Source organism: Acipenser ruthenus, chromosome 2 (genome assembly GCF_902713425.1).
Source record: "Acipenser ruthenus chromosome 2, fAciRut3.2 maternal haplotype, whole genome shotgun sequence".
Lineage (NCBI taxonomy): Eukaryota > Metazoa > Chordata > Actinopteri > Acipenseriformes > Acipenseridae > Acipenser > Acipenser ruthenus.
In genome coordinates, this window is record NC_081190.1 from 103,071,427 (window position 1) to 103,089,708 (window position 18,282).

The following is an 18,282-nucleotide window of genomic DNA, read 5'->3' on the forward strand; positions in this document are numbered from 1 at the left end:
TCCAACAAAGCAACCATGAAGACCAAGGAGCTTTCTAAACAAGTCAGGGATAAAGTGGTAGAGAGGCACAAAGCATGAGAAGGGTACAAGAGTGTGGGCAACAGTGTGGAGTAGTGGTTAGGGCTCTAGACCGGAGGGTCGTGGGTTCAATCCCAGGTGGAGGACACTGATGATGTACCCTTGAGCAAGGTACTTTACCTAGATTGCTCCAGTAAAAACCCAATTGTATAAATGGGTAATTGTATGTAAAAATAATGTGTAAAAAAAAAAAATGTAATTGTATGTAAAAATAATGTGATATCTTGTAACAATTGTAAGTCGCTCTGGATAAGGGTGTCTGCTAAGAAATAAATAAAAGAACATTTCAAGTTGCATCATACCACCCAGACACTACCCAGATCAGGTCACCCTCCCAAACTGAGCAGCCGGGCCAGCAGGAAACTGGTTCGGGATGTCACTCTGAAGCCAACAATGACCTTGAGAGGTCTGCAAAGTTCTGTGTCTGAGATGGGAGTCAGTGTTCACACATCAACAATAAGCCGGTCCCTAGACAAAGCTGGCCTGTATGGACGGGTGGCAAGAAAGAAGCCATTGCTCAAAAAGGCTCATCTTAAAGCACGTATGGAGTTTGCGAAAAAGCATGTAGATGATGCTGCAGACATGTGGAAAAAGGTTTTGTGGTCAGACGAGACAAAAATTGAACTTTTCAATCTAAATTCCAAGCTTTACGTCTGGCGCAAGCCCAACACTGCACATCACCCAGTCAACACCATCCCAACTGTCAAGCATGGTGGTGGCAGCATCATGTTATGGGGATGCTTCTCTTCAGCAGGGACTGGGAAGCTTGTCAGGATAGAGGGGAGAATGGATGGTGCAAAGTATAGGCGAATCCTTGAGGAAAACCTGTTTGAGTCAGCCAAGACTGATACTGGGGAGGAATTTCACATTTCTGCAAGACAATGACCCGAAGCACAAAGCCAAAGCCACACTGGAGTGGTTGAACAAGAAGAGAATTAATGTTCTTGAGTGGCCCAATCAAAGTCCTGACTTGAATCCAATAGAAAATATATGGCGAGACTTGAAGATTGCAGTCCATTGACGATCCCCAACTTATCAGAACTGGAGCAATTTTCCTGTGAAGAATGGCCACATATTTCACCATCACTGTGCAAAGCTAGTAGAGACCTATCCAGAAATACTTGTAGCAGTAATTGCTGCAAAACGTGCTTCTACCAAGTACTGACTTAAGGGCTGAATACTTATGTAACCAGTAAATGTCATTTTGTACATTTTCTTTGCAAGTCTTGCTGACATTTAACCTCCTCCTCATATAACAGTGTTCAGTTTAATCACTACAGCTTTGAATAAAAAAAGTTTGTTTGAAAAGCTGTGCATACATTATTTGTAATTCAACAAAATGTGAAAACTTTGCAGGGGGGTGAATACTTCTGCAAACCACTGTAAATATCTTCTGAATATCTTGGTGTCCATAAATAGATCATTGTTCCTTTTAAATACACGCAGGACTTATTAATGCCGTAGTATCCTAAATGTTATAAATGTACTACCTACGCAGAATGACAGGGCAAGACATTTATGGAGCTGTGGCAGAAATGTGTCACTGCCAAGGCTAGTGCTACACTGTGTATCAAGTCGATTACCCCATGTGCTTAGTCATCTGTCCCAGTACCTTTTGGAACATGGTGTATTTTGCCTTCCAATTAGAATTGGCTCTTGAATTAAATCACAATACACCTTGCATCGTTTACAGACAGAATGCTGATGGCCATGACCATAATAAAATTCCTGCCATACATTAAAAAAAATCTAAGTACTGCCACTTCTCATCTTTGTTTTGTCTGCTGTAGGTGTTTATTGGATTTGTTCTGAAGCAGTTTGAATATATTGAAGTGGGACAGTTCAGGTAAGTAAAAATGATTTCAGGAGAACACAAACCTCTTTTACATCTGTTTTTATAATTGTTTTTTTTGCTTTGACCTTAGTCAGATTACATGTGTCTCGATTGTTTTTTAATGGCTTGATTCCATTGTTTCCCAGGGATTCAGAAGCCATTGTTCCAAACATCTTTTTCTTCCTGGTGCTGCTGTCTTATGAGCGCTATCACTCCAAACAAATCATCGGGATCCCAAAAATCATTCAGCTGTGCGACGGAATTATGGCGAGTGGCAGGAAGGCGGTCACACATGGTAAGCAGGCATGAAACGTGCCATTGTGTAAAACACTGCCTTACGCCATGCATTTCATTAAACAGAGGATTGTGTATTGTGATTCAAGCCTACTTAGTTATTTAATAGTCTGTATGAATACCTTTTCCCCCGTATCATTTAAATTTTGCCTTTAAACAAAAACATCTTATTATACATCATACAATGTAACTGTAGTTTATACATTGTCTATGGTAAAATATATACCCTAAATTACCTGATATGTTGCTTTATTTTGTTCTACAGAGTGTAATTTAACTTTTATTTTTGTAGCTATTCCAGCATTGCAGCCCATAGTCCATGATCTTTTTGTGTTGAGAGGGTCCAACAAAGCTGACGCAGGCAAAGAGCTGGAGACCCAGAAGGAAGTCGTGGTCTCCATGCTGCTGAGACTCATACAGTACCATCAGGTACGCTGGGATTTGTGTACGTTGGCATTTAAATGTTAAAGGATGCCCGTGGCTAGCTTTGTGAGTCAACCTCTTGCTTCATTTTGCTTATTCTCCTCACTTGCCAGGTACAGGAGATGTTTATACTGGTGCTACAGCAGTGTCACAAAGAAAACGAAGATAAGTGGAAGAGATTGTCACGTCAGATTGCTGACATCATTCTGCCAATGCTAGCAAAGCAGCAGGTAAGATAACGATTGTCTCCATCAACTGCTCCAATTTAAAGCATTTTCCGATGAGGATATTTAGCTTTAGAAATCCCTGAATCCTGTTTTCAAATTATTACTAACACCCCTGCAGACTGGGTATCACGTGATTGTTATCAGGTGAGGTGTCAAGAGATGGTTTTTTAGATACGTTAATGTGTGCTGTTACAGTGGATGCTTATACAGGCCTGACATTATTGATGTATTCTGTAAAGGAGTGTATCGGCTGCACTGTGTAGTTTGCAAAGCACTTTTTTGTAATAATTTCTGCATAATTTGATACCTTTTTTTTATTGCAGGGTTTTTCATTTGTACTTACAAGATGTATCATTTTGTTGTGTGTGTTGTGTGTAGATGCACTTGGATTCCCATGAAGCCCTGGGGGTTTTAAACACCCTGTTTGAGACGGTAGCGCCGTCCTCGCTGCGTCCAGTTGACATGCTGTTGAGGAGCATGTTTGTTACACCAGTCACCATGGTAAGTCATGATGAACCTACAGCGCTTCCCTTGCAGGAATCTCACATTAAGCAACTAAAAGAAATGGGAGATCTGAATCTGCTAAATTACTAATTTTAAATGTAAATCGTCATTGTTTGCAACCCATTTGGTCCCCAGGCTAGAACTGTACCAGTGTGTGCTAAATAAACATCTCCCATAAACTGGTGGGAGTTCCATATGCATTATTCTGCTTGTTACATTTCACCCCCCATTGTAACTGCGTCAGATTTCTAAGTGTGCAGGCCACCAAATGGAAATAAATGATCTACGATGCTGTTATGTAGTGTTTGTAATCTCTTAAAGGGTTAAGCCCTTCCAAATGTCGTAGGGGTCTATTCAATTCACGTAATACTGCCACGATTTTAAATCACTGAAATATTAATCTTCCTTCATATTTTTCTTATTTTACAGATGGAAATAAACTAGAGACTAACATGCATTGTTGGATATTCAATTTTCTTAACCCTTGGACCCTTTTTTGAGTATTTTATCAGTGGCAGTATTTAGGTCCATTGGTAGGTTAGTGTATAACTCTATGTTAGTCTATCTCAATGTACATTTTTGTTTCCTTCAAGTGCTCGGTTGGGACAGTCCAGCTGTGGATATCCGGAATCCTGGCAATCCTGCGTGTTCTCATATCCCAGTCGACGGAAGACATTGTCCTGTCTCGCATTCAGGAGCTGTCCTTGTCTCCTTATCTCATCTCTTGTGCCAACATTGAGAGGCTCAGAGACTACTACTCTCAGACCCCACCTTCAGAGGAGGTGAATGGAGATGCACAAGGCAAATACCCACCTGAGGAGACATTTGCAAGGTATGCCTTAATGCTGCTTTACGCATATTGCTGACTGCTGTAGAAGTGTTTAGAAGAGACCTCTATGCGTAAATCTAGTATTACATAACACTGCATCCCAAACCCTTATCTACTACTTCATGACACTGATAGCTGTAATTTTGTGTTGACAGTCTATGCTTTTTTAAGCAAATATTGTACAATACTGACATTTAATACCAGTAATCAAAACTGTTGGTTTAACACATTGCATGCCATTATATACATATTATAGTTGTTCAGGTGTTTAAAATGTATACTTTCAAATCATACTATTCAGTTTTAATCAATAACAGAAGACCATTTCTTATTTAAAGGTTCCTAATTCAGTTACTGGGGATTCTGATGGAGGATATTTCTTCCAAACAGCTGAAAGTGGATATGAATGAACAGCAGCACACATTTTACTGCCAGCAGCTCGGCACGCTTCTCATGTGCCTCATACACATCTTCAAGTCAGGTAATGTTCAAACCTGCAACGAGAAGCAGAATCAAAAAATCATTTCAAATGTATGTACCGATATACAAAAGGTGGAAGGTTTAAAAATGTTTAACATCTTCACCGCTGTGAACTGTCCCAAGTTCAGAACAGCAGGGTAGCATGAGGAGAGACCTGGCTGGAAAAACAAAGCAAGCATACAGGGCTCTTCTGTTCCACCTTTACAAAAGCAAAGGAAATGTATTTGAAATTGAGTTCAAATGCAAAATGATAGGGGAAGAAATGAAAGCGGTTCTGAAGCTAACTAAGGGATAGGAAATTGATTTTTAAAAAGTTAGTCCGCCTTTTTAAGGGGGGCTGTTTGTAAACAAATTGTGAAATAATTTCAGAGGTTCAAAGAATAAGTTGTAGGGGAATAAAAGTGATCCTTTATCCTGCCTTTCCTCTAAATTGTCCTTTTAAGGTGTGTTATTTCTTCCTCCAGGCATGTTCAGAAGAATCACTGCAGCTGCTACAAAGCTGTTCAAGGGGGATGGCTGTGAGGGGAGTTTTTACAGTCTGGACAGTCTGAACAGCATGATCCAGTCTCTGATCACCACTCACCCCTCCCTGGTGCTGCTCTGGTGCCAGGTCCTCCTCCTCATCAATTACACCAACTACACCTGGTGGGCAGAGGTGCATCATACACCCAGGCAAGTGTTTCACATCCTCAGGAATATCGGTACCGTTGTCGTAGGGAATTAGTAAACCGGGGAAAGTGGATCATGCAAGTGCAGTATGGCAAAAGGAAGGCGTGGCAGCAGATTGATTTAAAGGGGAGGTTAACTTCATGAATCAACATTTTCTATCTGGTCATTTTATTTGCCAGATCATATGGTAATGTGTTCACACACCACTTTATTTATTTATTTTCGGTCTGTAAAATATATGTGCGATGCAAAGTGTTCAGTTATACTGTAACTTGCGTCTCTCTTTATACTAGGCCTAGTGTTAAACGCTTGTCAGCTTTTTTTCTGCCTGTAAAAATGACATTGTTAATCAGATGTAGTTGATGTTTGAGCGCAAAGATTTATTTACTGTATATTAAAAGGTTGTACACGTCAAATTGTTGTCAATCTTTCATCGAAATTCAAATGTTTTAGTAATATATTCTAATGACATACAATCATACAATAGTATTGTTGTATTGCATGGTCTATTATTTTGTCAGTAGGCCTAGTGTTAACTATCACAGTTTACAAAGACGAAATGTTAACATCCTAGTTTAAAAAAAAGACACCAAACATGATAGCTTTTTTTTGTTTGAATAGGAACAGGGGTTTTGTCATTATTATTATTATTATTATTTATTTCTTAGCAGACGCCCTTATCCAGGGCGACTTACAATTGTTACCTATGTACCTAGGTTGGAAAATAAAAATGAGTACTGTCTGTAAAAATAAATGAAAGAACAAAGCACATAATAAATAATACTAATACAAGTGCATCAGTGATTGCTGTGCATTGTGGCCTAAGTTAGTAACTGCAGCATGGAGCTCAATTTTGTCCATGGCTGAAAATCATGCTTTAACTTTCTGATAGTCGCTTGCATACCTATTCTTACAGTACTGCTTATACGTTAAATATGTAACAAAAATGTGTTAAACAGACATAAATGACACTTACAAAGTTCATTTTAGATGATTTATTTTTAGTTAATATGTCCGATCAACTTATTCCCTGGGCTCGATCTACTTATTCCCCAGACGTAGTACTAGTAGGCGTAAACCTTAGAAACAGTGGAACCTCCCCTTTAAATTCTAGACGGCGATCCACTTTTTCCCTGGTCTACTTCTTCCCCAGGACACAGCGGCCTTCCAGTATCCTTTTTAGTGCTGTTTTTTTTTGTTGTTGTTGTTTTTGCATTTGACACAATTGATGGAATGTAAATTACCTTTAATCTCATGTGTTAAACATGACAAGCTTTTTTTTTTTTTTTGTATTTATTTAAAGACTATGGAATATGTTCAGGTTTCTTTCCTGTAAAAGTAAAGTTATGTTACATTTATCTGGGATTCTAAATTAGGATGCAATGACAATATAAGGACTGGTTTATGACATGATCAAATCTACTACAGAGCTGTCCCAACTTTTTTTTAAGTAGAAGTGCCAAGCTCTTAAGGAACCCAAAAGTTTTCCTTTTTACTATACTTTCTGACAAAGAACCAGTTATCCTTGTATTCTTTTCAACCCCATTTGCATCCTTAAATGGGATACTTTAGTTATAAATCAAAAGAGCCCCATTGTGGACCTCAATAAGCCAGATATGGCCCAAGAGCCACCCGTTTGAGAGCCCTGATGTCATAAATGAACAGGTTTGTTCTTTATCTACAGAAGACACAGTTTGTCCAGCACAAAGCTGCTGAGTCCACACATATCCGACGACAGCGATGAGTCCAGACCAGAGTCCAAACTGGCCATGTGCAATCGGGAGATCGTCCGGAGGGGGGCGCTGATACTTTTCTGTGATTACGTGGTAAGTTACAGGAACACAGTGACTATTCCCAACTAATTACACTGCTTTAACTTGGATTGTTCTATTTGTATGAATCCATTGTAGATTAAGATTAAGTGCTTTTTGCATACCTGTAATAACTTCCAGGAAGACATTTCAGGATTTAAGAGATCAGTAGGTAACTCTAGTAAACACTTACTTGCCAAAGTAGCCAAGTTTTGGTCACCACATGATCCTCAATATTATTATTATTATTATTATTATTATTATTATTATTATTATTAATTAGTCATTTAGCAGACACATTTATCCAAAGCGATTTATAGAGACTAGGGGGTGAACTATGCAGCACAACTGTTGCTGCAGAGTCCCTTACAATAGGACCCCAGTTTTACGTCTCATCTGAAGACAGTGACATGCCTTTTTAAATCTGCTCAGTTGCTGAATCACTATTTAGATTAACTGTATCAATGTCAAATACTGATTTGAAACTATATAAGAGGCGCTGTGCCAATTACTTTTAGGGAAACAAATGGAGTGCATGAATTTGCCGATCATATTTAGGCCTTAAATAGTAGGCTTTGGCTGCTTAGACCTAGAAAGGTTTCGGACAGGCTTTTGATATTATTCACTTAAGAATAAATTCTTTTTTTTCCTTTAGTGCCAGAACCTTCATGATTCCGAACACCTAGCATGGCTGATAGTGAACCATGTGCGTGATTTGATTAATCTCTCCCATGAGCCTCCAGTGCAGGATTTTATCAGCGCCATCCACAGGAACTCTGCTGCCAGCGGGCTTTTCATCCAGGCCATTCAGTCACGGTGTGAGAACCTCTCTACGGTAGGTTTAAAAGGAACAGTATGCTTTTATGCAATGTTTTCTGTAATGTTTTGAATTACATTAGGCATTGCTGGACAACTGATTTTTAAAAGTGTATTGAAAAAAAGGCATTCAAAGAAAAAGATAGATTTTTGACAAACAAATTTGCTTCGGAACACTTAATGCAGTAATTTAAAGATTAGCGCAAACTAATGATTGTTTTTTGCTTATTAAGCCGACTATGTTGAAGAAGACCCTACAGTGCTTGGAGGGGATTCACCTCAGTCAGTCAGGTGCTGTGTTGATGCTGTACGTGGATAAACTCATCAATACCCCCTTCCGTGTGCTGGCTCGCATGGTGGACACGCTCGCTTGTCGACGGATAGAGATGCTGCTGGCTGAGACCTTACAGGTAGTGGGGCTGGGGGACTCTGGTTCTCATATTCTTTTAGTAGTAAATCTATAGATGTTGCATCTCTACTATTTGAACTTGTATTATTAATTCAGGTCACGTTTTAATTCCTTGACTTTCTTGACAGTTAGAATCTAGTTAATTAATCGTGCATGCAGTAGTATTTAACGTGTACAACCTGTTTTCTCTTCTTACAGAACAGCATTGCCCAGTTACCACTTGAAGAGTTGGACAGGGTTCAACAGTATCTACAGAGCAGTGGCTTAGCTCAAAGGTAGGTATGGTTAAGTCACTCTAGAATTATTTTCTTTTTATGATTCAAGCAGTCGTTCCGAGATATTCAACTACAGAGTTTGGTAAATGTTTCCTTATTGTAGCCTGCAGCTAGTTTTCAGCTAAATTCACAGTTGACTGTGGACTCCCCACCTTGTCTGCGCTATATAGAATTTAAAGGTGACAGCATCACATGACCCACACTGGAAAGTCTTTTGTTTTTGGCAGTTGTGTGTCTTATCACCTGCTCTTGTTTAGGCACCAGCGACTGTACTCCCTGCTGGAGAGGTTCCGCGCCACAGTTTTGGAGGACTCTGCGAGCCCTTCCCCACCAGTGACATCACACCCCCTGGACGGGGAGACGCCACCTTCCCCAGAATCTGTCACCGTAGACAAGGCAGGTGTTGCTTTCATGAACCTTGTTAGTAAGACTGGTATCAGGAAGGTGAAGTTTGCTTCTTTGAAGAACTCAAACTCAGGCCAAGTAACTCCTAGTACACCTTTGCTGTAATCCTGCTTTTCTGTTTGCCAGAGCTTTTATAAATAACATTGATGTGTTTTGTATAGAAAAAGTGGTCAGTGTCATACTAATTTATAACTAATACAAATGAAAAAAAAAACATTTTAATTTTAATAATGAATGGTTGGTATTTCCATTTTTGTACTATAGCAGTGGTTCCCAACCCCGGTCCTCGGGGGACCCACTGTGTTTGTTGGTTTTCATTCAAACTGAGTTTTCAATTACTTAATCAAACCCTTAATTGAACTGCTCATTTGCTTAATTAGACCTTTTTTAATTGTTTTCAGCTCCTAACAGTTGCAGATTTCAAGTTAGCCATACCGTTTTATAAGTAACTTGAATTCTGCAACTGTTTAAGAGCTGACAATAGTCAATTAAAAATGTCTAATTAAGCAAATTACCAATTCAATTAAGGGTCTAGCTGGAATGAAAACCAGCAGACACAGTGGGTCCTCAGGACCGAGATTGGGAATCACTGTATGAGAGAACAAAATAGCATGCATATCTTCAGTTGGTTTCAGTCTGCATGTTACTGCCACCTGCTGTCCAATGCAGGTATTGTTGCATTATTATTATTATTATTTATTTCTTAGCAGACGCCCTTATCCAGGGCGACTTACAATCGTAAGCAAATACATTTCAAGTGTTACAATACAAGTAATACAATAAGAGCAAGAAATACAATAACTTTTGTTCAAGCAAAGTACAAGTGTGACAAACCACAATTCAATAATACAGCAGATAATAGTGACAGTTACATCAGGACATGATTAAATAGTGATAGTTACATCAGGATATGATTAAATACAAAGTACTACAGGTTAAACACTTGGCAGATTACAGTATTCTGAAGTACAGGATTAAATGCAGTAAAATAGGGGGCAGATAAGAGCAAAATAAAGCACATTTAAATGAAGGTTGATAGTGTCCCAGGATACAAACAGAGGAGTTCTACAGGTGCTGTTTGAAGAGGTGAGTCTTAAGGAGGCGCCGGAATGTGGTCAGGGACTGGGCAGTCCTGACATCTGTAGAGTAATGCATGTCTGAAAGAGTAACACTAGGATCCTCAGTGGCCAATAGCAAATGTTTTGATTTTTTTGTTGAATTGTCTTTATCAGTACAGAGGCTGTTTGTTAAAAAGTGGCCTTAAAGTGAAACCAATGATAATCCAGTAATCATGGCTCCCATTTGCCCCAGAATGCCATTTCACTCTTCTTTTTACTAAGTAGAGTACAGTTAGTAATTGTGTACTTGGTTGTTTGTTAGGAGTATACTGTGTTGACTGGTCTTCCTGTTGTGTGTTTGAAGGATTGGTACGTGATGCTGGTGAGATCGCAGTGCTGTACGCACACAGACACGGCTCTGCTGGAATCGACAGAACTGCTAAGCAAGCTTCCACAGCCAGACCTTCACGCCATCATGGTATCTAAAGTAAGTAAAGAGACACACTCACAGTGAGGTAATAGTCCAGTATTGCAGTATGCTGACACTTTATTTTTCCTCGTGAAAAGTGGAAGGTTTAATTGGGTTTTATATTATTTCTTACTTTTCTTGTTCATGGATATTTTGATTCTTTCCATTTATAGTATGGTTAGAATGCTAGTGACTACATAACTATATTTATCTGGTGGTAATAAACTTATCGTTGATTGCGTCACAAGCGTTTATAATTGAACTAGGTGGTGGAGTGAATGCACTTTGTTGTTTTTGTTCCTAAGAAAACATATTTCTTGTTGATATTCTAATAAAAATGTTTTTATGAGAAATGATATGCTTTTTAGTCCTGTGACCTGGGTAAGTGCAGGGATTGAAATAAGACTACTATTGCAGGTGTCTCTTATTAAACTCATAGTAAAACCAGGAATAGATCAAAGTGCTATGCAATGGTAGTCTTATTTCCATACCTGAAGCATGTTGGGTGTTTGCTTACAGGAGTTCAATTTGAACCTACTGGCCCCCTGTCTCAGTGTGGCTCTCAAGAGACTCTCTGGAGAGCAGGGCAGTGCCCTCTTCGAAACTGCGCTCAGAGTAACTCTGGAGCAGGTTTCCAGCAGTGCCCAGCTTTTACCCAGCAGCCACCAGGTGTTTCAACCACTATTGTCACCTGGAAATACCACCTACTGGAACAAACTGAGCGACGTCTATGGTAAGGATGATAGATATTTCATTATTATCCCCTGTAGTGGATATAGACCAGGCACCAGTACAATGAGATGTAAGATAGTAGATTTTAAAGCATTGGTTAGCACGCCAGTTGTGAGGCACATGCTTGTTAAGTACCATGCATAGACTCATAGCATTGTGTGGTATTAACTAGGGAGTGCTCTGTTACAGGTGAAGCGGGCTTATACCAGACTATAGTTAGTCTCTGCAGAGCTTTGACCCAGTACCTGCTGTCAATCTCCAAGCTACCTGCAGCTCTTCACCTCCCCAATGACAAGGAGGTGGACACCACCAAGTTTGTGGTATTGGCACTTGAGGTAAGGCATTACATGTGCACGCTATAAATGATGATTTTTCAGTTAAAGTGTCATGTGGTTTCTTAGTTGGTGGAGTTATAGTCAAAAGGTTGTGGAATAAAATTGAAATTGTGAACAAGAATATATATTTCCTGCTTTTTACCAGGGTTGATTTAAACTAAGTTAATATGTACAGTTGACCCTGCCTCAGAACCCAGAGAGTACAGTAGATAGACACTCATCAAAATAGACTGGGTCAGTCTAATATATGAAGTCATAAAAACTGAATGCATGATGCATCTTATATATCCTGTCTGGTTAATTATTTGTAAAGTTATACATTTATGTAGTCTGATTGTACTATTAGCATCACGTAACACACGTTTTAGCTATCAGTTGTGCTTTGTAACTTCAGCTAGTAATATTTGCTTCTTTGTCCCCAGACTCTGTCGTGGCACTTGATAAGTGGACAGGTTCCACTGAGCATTGATCTCCAAACTATCCTGGATTGCTGCTGTCTAGCCTTACAGCACCCAGCGATATGGAGCTTGCTGGCTTCAGCTGCTTATGTTACACATGCCTGTTCATTTGTAAACTGCATCAAGTTTCTCATCGAAGCAGGTCAGTGGAATCTATCAGTGTGAAGCAAAACCTTAACTGCTAACAAACCACATATCATGATAGTACAAAAAACAACTATATGTTAAATATTTTCTTACAGTAGAGACTGTTTATGCATGTGAAAGCTAGAAGAAAGTTAATCCGCAGATGTAGTATGCAATCTCAGGCAGCTGTGGCACTGGTAGCAGTATCTGAATTAAGTGTATTTTATCTGTGCCCTTAGACAGCAAACACGGTTAAAGCGTCTTAAAAATATGGTTGTGTCTACTTCCCATAAGTATGAAGGACCGTGGTTTGGCGGTATCTAATTTTCAATTTAGGGTCTCAACCCCAAGTCCATCATACGAACAAAACAAGGGCTAATTCAGAATACTAAGTATTATGCTATAATTAGAACGTACCATACAACTGCTCAAACATAGAAAGATCAAACTTATAAAGAAAAAATTCAAGGAGGCAAACGCTTTCTTTATTGGCAAGTATCTAGTGCACTGACAGACTGATGTCTTGTGCTGAAAAGAAAATGTATCATTTTAATTATAGTACAATACACACATTTTAGGGGCATAAATTAATTCTTGGAAGTCAATTCTATGGAAATAGTATTATATTTATGTGACTAGTCTGGTTCTGTGTGGCATGTTGATTGGACTTCTCTGACACGCATTGGGTTCCATTCAGTGGCAGTCGAGCCTGGGGATCAGCTTCTGCGTCCGGAGAGGAAGAAGACGAGCAGAGCTCAAGCAGCTCAGGATGAGCTGGACGCTGCTTCCACAGAGAGTGAGTACAGCTGGGTTCTGCTCAATTATTCAATCACTAATTCAGTCCATTTTACCCATGTGCTAAATGCACCACACTTTACACTTTTCAGATTATACATTTTCACTGGTATTGCTATAAAATGACTTTTGTCAGTCCAGTCCTTGAACAGGTTCTCTCCAATGTATAATAATTGTGGCAGAAACTAATGAAAAAAGATTGGTGTTGCATAACCTCCACTAACAACTTGTGTTCATTTATTACCATTTCTCTTTGACACTGGTTGATTTTAAATGTTTTTCAAATGAATAACTTTTTATCCTGATTCCTTTTTTTGTTTGTTTTGTTAAGATCCAGTACACATCAAAAAAGCTTGTGAAACAATGGCTGAACTGGTGGAAAGTCTGCAGACTGTCCTGGCTTTAGGACATTCGAGAAACGAAATAATCCCAGCGTTTCTGACTCCTACACTCCGCAACATAACCTTTAGTCTGGCGAGACTGCCTCTCGTCAACAGCTACGCTAGACTGCCTCCATTAGTAAGTACAGCAATGTCTGCAAATCCCTGTGATGTCTTTATATTTATTAAGTCTTAACTGATGACATAAACATAGATCACAGATTACAAATGCAACACATGACATATATAAAGAGATTGTATTCAGTGAAAGCTATGCATCTCCAGTACCTCTACTCTAAATCCTTAATCTTTATTAAAATATATAAATGAAACTGGCAATCCGATCCAGTCATAAGATTTATGATGGTACATTTTTATTTATTGTATTATTTACAGGTCTGGAAATTAGGCTGGTCCCCGAAACCTGGTGGAGAGTTTGGCACGGCGTTCCCCGAGATCCCAGTGGAGTTTCTGCAGGAGAAGGATGTGTTCCGGGAGTTCCTGTATCGTGTGAACACTCTGGGTAGGAGGAGAATTGAAGCACACTGAGCTGGGGCTGCTGAGACTTCCATAACAAAAGCTTATAGAGCAACTACATGTTGCTGACTTGTTTTAAAACTCTGAGTTTAAAGCACCTATGTGTCCTCAAAAGGGTTCTCCAACATGTATTTAAAATAAAGAAAATGTTTAGAAAGATACTGTGCTTTCCAATGAGAGTCTGTTTAATTATTATTCCTTGTCTAAGGGTGGACAAGTCGCACTCAGTTTGAAGAGACCTGGGCGACCCTCCTTGGCGTGCTGGTGACTCAGCCCATTGCTATGAACCATGAAGAGGAAAACCAACACGAGGTAAAGAAATCCCAGAGTGATTAAATGCCAAAAGGGTAACCATGGATTTGCCAATCAACTTATTGAAAAACAAGCATGGTGTAAAACTCATGAGAAGCTCATACTGGCAAAGTGAACAGGAATTATTTTTTTAATTAAGATTTTGGTATATTCTGCAGCATTAAGTAAACATACATCCAATACCATATAACTTGAGAATTATTCAACTATAGATTGATTAAACTAAAATTAAACTAGATTAAAATAAAATTAAAGATGATATATATATATAAAATCAGGGCTAGAAGTTAACTTTAAGGCAGTAGTGAGGATTTGCTACCTGCCTCGAAAGTAGGTAGCAAAATGTTCATATTCGACTAGTAATTTATATAAAAATAATTTAAAAAATAAACACAGAAACACCCAGAATATCCCAAACTATCACATAGTAGGCCTATATTTAAATCAGAAAGTATTTATTGAAACCACCTTGTGTTCAACTAAGTAATGGAACTAATGCAATTCCTTTTCGAAATGTATTTTGTTTTATTCTTAAGTTCTAAAAGAATGCAACCATATCTGTCATCTAAGCATTTGATATGCCATCAGTACGCTTAAGCAGGTTATCTTTCATCGGCGCAAATTAAGTGGTACAAAATTATCCTCTTATCTTAGAGTTATTAACTGAGATTTTGGTAACTAATAAATCATACACACATATAAAGACAGCGATGTAAAAAATAAATAAATAACGTATGCTACATTATCGTTGAATCCTGCACTGTATGACCTTATAAATTATAAGGTTACAACCACAACCAAGCTGTTTTGAAAATGAAAGCTAATTCCACCACGGTGCCGCTACATTTAAAAGTTTCATGCAACATGTTACAGTAACTGGTGTGTTCATAAATATGTATGCCCCCACCCTGCCTTTTGATTGTATTTTAAATGCTGTACAATTTTGAAGACATTAACTAAGAAGTAATAACAGAATAAAGGATATAAACACACGCTGGGTTGGTTTTATTAAACTGTGACATTAGTTAGCTATGTGTGTAAGCTATAGTTTGACTGTGCAATAGATATTAACGCACATGTTTCTCTAGTTAAACAGAAGTACGCACGATTGTGATATTCTATTCTAAAAAGAAAACAGATAAATTAATGCACTTCAAGATTGTATTTAATCTATTATTCATAATGATAAAACAAGAAGCAGTTAGTTGGATCATGGTAACATTATAGCTATTTGCGTCCTGTTTTTCATATTTTTTTATTTTGATACAGTAACAATTATCTACCTGTTATGTGTTCATTTTTAGCGTGGGTGAACCAGAGTTAACATTATAACAAAACCGGAGCTGACGTTCTCCATGACAGATTAAATTAGCATTTTATAGACACTGAATACACTTAATATCCTGTTAGGTCATTGCCTGTTATCTTAAAAAATCACAATGTTTTTACAAGTTATTTAATTTTACTTTTGGTCTATAAAATAAACTTCATACCTTGAAATTGTATCCATATTGTGATTTGTGACAGTATTTGTACTCCACTGTCCAGTACATTTTTGCATTGTGGGCCTCACGCGTATCTACATGGGGCGGTACAAACCTCAGTCATCTACAAATAGGGAAGCTCTATTAGCAGTGGTTTCCTGCTTTATGAAAGATAATGTACATATTTAAAAAACTAATACCGATAATTTACAAATTGTCACATAAACTGCAGCGTAAGGTATCAGAAAAATGCTACTGCATAAAAAAACTAGTAGCAAATGAAGAGTTTTGGGTAGCAAAATGCTACCAAATATATGTTAACTTATATATATATATATATATGACTTCCATTTACTTTTACGTAAGTTAGAAATACACAGGTTTTGTAGGTACAGAATTCTTTCTGCTATGAAAATAGTACTTTTTATTAAGCATCAGCACACCAGCATATCTGTACAGTAAAGATGTGGTCATTTTGGAAAGAGATCATACGTAGCTGAGATACTGAATTACTGAGACCTTTTCACAGAGCTTTAAATCCTTTTTTTGTATTACTTTTTGGACAGATTGAACAAAGATTGATATTCATGAATGCTCTAAAGTGTTGCTATATGTCTTATGATGATGGTGATTGGTGAAAATAGTTTACATCTCTAGGAGGACCTTGAGAGGACCCAGATCAATGTCCTAGCTGTCCAAGCGATCACATCCTTGGTGCTGAGCGCCATGACAATCCCAGTGGCAGGAAACCCTGCCGTCAGCTGCTTGGAGCAACAGCCACGCAACAAGGCGTTAAAAGCTCTGGATACCAGGTAAGGAGAAAACTTCCATTTTGGACGGAAAATGAAATATGCTGCTGCATCAAAGAATTATCATCAACAGCGATGTGGTGACATACAGTGATAACACCATATCTACGCATTCACTTGTGTTGTAGAATCCAACAGAAACTCAATTTAGATGTAGGAATTCATTTTGCGATGGGGCGTTGCTTCAGCCCCATGCTGTATATTGGTTATGGGTCTCTTATCTCTAACCTTCAAGGTTGTTACTAGCCAAGTCTTTTAGTGATTAGTTAGTGATTTTAAAGTCCATTTTGTTTTCAGTAAAAGCCTATTGAAATGATGGTAATTTTATTGTATGGGTTTACCATGCTAAACGTCTATTAGGGAAGTGTTCAGCACAAAATGTTCCTCTTAAATATTCTCTTCTCAACAAGGTTTGGAAGGAAGCTGAGTGTGATCCGAGGGATTGTGGAGCAAGAGATCCAGGCGATGGTATCAAAGAGAGACAACATAGCCACTCACTACCCATATCAGGCCTGGGACCCCGTTCCATCCCTCTCTGCTGCAACAACAGGTACTGGGGCTCAGCGCAACATGAAACACCTGCAAAACAGTACATTGAAGTAAAGGTCTGTGTGGAAAATAAGTTGTTTCAACTAGGAGATGAGATTATTAATTTGTAATACCTTTTACAGCAGGAAGGATAAAGTAAAGTCACATCAAGGTTAGCCCTTAAAAATAAGTAGAGTTGTTAATATAAATATTGGTTAAATAAAAAATACAGTTCATGATGCTTGAATATAACTAGATGGATAAGCAAAAAAATCCTGAATTAAGAAGCTGCCCGCTGCCCTATCTTTAACACAGTGTTTGCCCTGTTCAGTTTTTCTGACTTTCATCCAGCTTGACAGCGTGCTAACACTGAGACTTGAGAAGTTGACTTGTGCAAGGACACACACAGTAAGTCAGTGTGTGAGCTGGGAAAATAAAAGACTTCAGTCATGTTAGGTAGGGACTTTTTCAAGCGTCACCCATCCTCGGATGTTATAGGTAGAGAAAAAGACTGCAAGAGTGTTGCACTTCATAAAACCTCTAATTCATAAAGGAAACTCAGTAGCTCTGGTGGGCATTGCCATTTAGAAAACCCATCTTTCCATACCATGTTTGATCGACTGGTTCTATCACATCTTGTAGGTGAAATTGTTCAATCACTGTATTGCTTTCACATTGAATTTTATTACTACCTTCATTGTTTGAGTTGAATTTACAGATATGTTTTTGCAAGTAGATTCATTGTGTGTGTTTGTGTCAACTGGAAGCAGCCCTGGTGAAAGATGTTAATTAAGCAGTAGATGTATTTGTTTCCTTTTGGGAAAGGCAATAGTGCAACCAAAAAGCAACCATGTCTTTCTATTTTAGGCACTTTAATCAGCCATGAAAAACTGCTGCTGCAAATCAACACGGAACGGGAGATGGGCAACATGGATTATAAACTGGGACAGGTAATAGCAGTGCCTGTTCAAATGGGATGCTGTTTATAAAGGTTCTTAGGTTAACTAAGACCTTCCCTCAAACAGTTAAATGGTTTTTTGAGCTTTATTTAATTAATTATCATGGGCTTAAAAAAAAAGAAGTTATTTTTCAAAACATCTTAACAGTCCTTAGAGTTTTGAGAACAGGCTTTCTTTCTTACTTGATCTATGAAGCCAGATTTAATATTGTTTACTGTAAGTGCTTTTACCCGGTACATTAACTAA

The 18,282-nt window shown here is 38.4% G+C and overlaps 1 protein-coding gene across 6 annotated transcripts in view; it reads left to right on the plus strand.

The window, feature by feature from the left end:
• The window catches only part of LOC117409069 (huntingtin-like), a 74,252-nt gene that overhangs the window by 39,227 nt on the left and 16,743 nt on the right, over positions 1-18,282 (plus strand). For all 6 annotated transcript variants that reach the window (XM_034014662.3, XM_034014664.3, XM_059004978.1 and 3 more), the window contains 24 exons: positions 1,869-1,924; positions 2,059-2,207; positions 2,499-2,635; positions 2,743-2,859; positions 3,235-3,357; positions 3,954-4,192; positions 4,528-4,670; positions 5,134-5,341; positions 7,023-7,164; positions 7,805-7,984; positions 8,199-8,375; positions 8,573-8,649; positions 8,907-9,045; positions 10,477-10,599; positions 11,101-11,314; positions 11,503-11,648; positions 12,071-12,248; positions 12,930-13,028; positions 13,359-13,546; positions 13,804-13,930; positions 14,153-14,256; positions 16,398-16,552; positions 16,960-17,099; positions 17,945-18,027. In XM_034014662.3, coding sequence (XP_033870553.3) covers positions 1,869-1,924; positions 2,059-2,207; positions 2,499-2,635; positions 2,743-2,859; positions 3,235-3,357; positions 3,954-4,192; positions 4,528-4,670; positions 5,134-5,341; positions 7,023-7,164; positions 7,805-7,984; positions 8,199-8,375; positions 8,573-8,649; positions 8,907-9,045; positions 10,477-10,599; positions 11,101-11,314; positions 11,503-11,648; positions 12,071-12,248; positions 12,930-13,028; positions 13,359-13,546; positions 13,804-13,930; positions 14,153-14,256; positions 16,398-16,552; positions 16,960-17,099; positions 17,945-18,027 — 3,444 coding nt within the window. The remainder of the gene's footprint in view (positions 1-1,868; positions 1,925-2,058; positions 2,208-2,498; positions 2,636-2,742; positions 2,860-3,234; positions 3,358-3,953; positions 4,193-4,527; positions 4,671-5,133; positions 5,342-7,022; positions 7,165-7,804; positions 7,985-8,198; positions 8,376-8,572; positions 8,650-8,906; positions 9,046-10,476; positions 10,600-11,100; positions 11,315-11,502; positions 11,649-12,070; positions 12,249-12,929; positions 13,029-13,358; positions 13,547-13,803; positions 13,931-14,152; positions 14,257-16,397; positions 16,553-16,959; positions 17,100-17,944; positions 18,028-18,282) is intronic.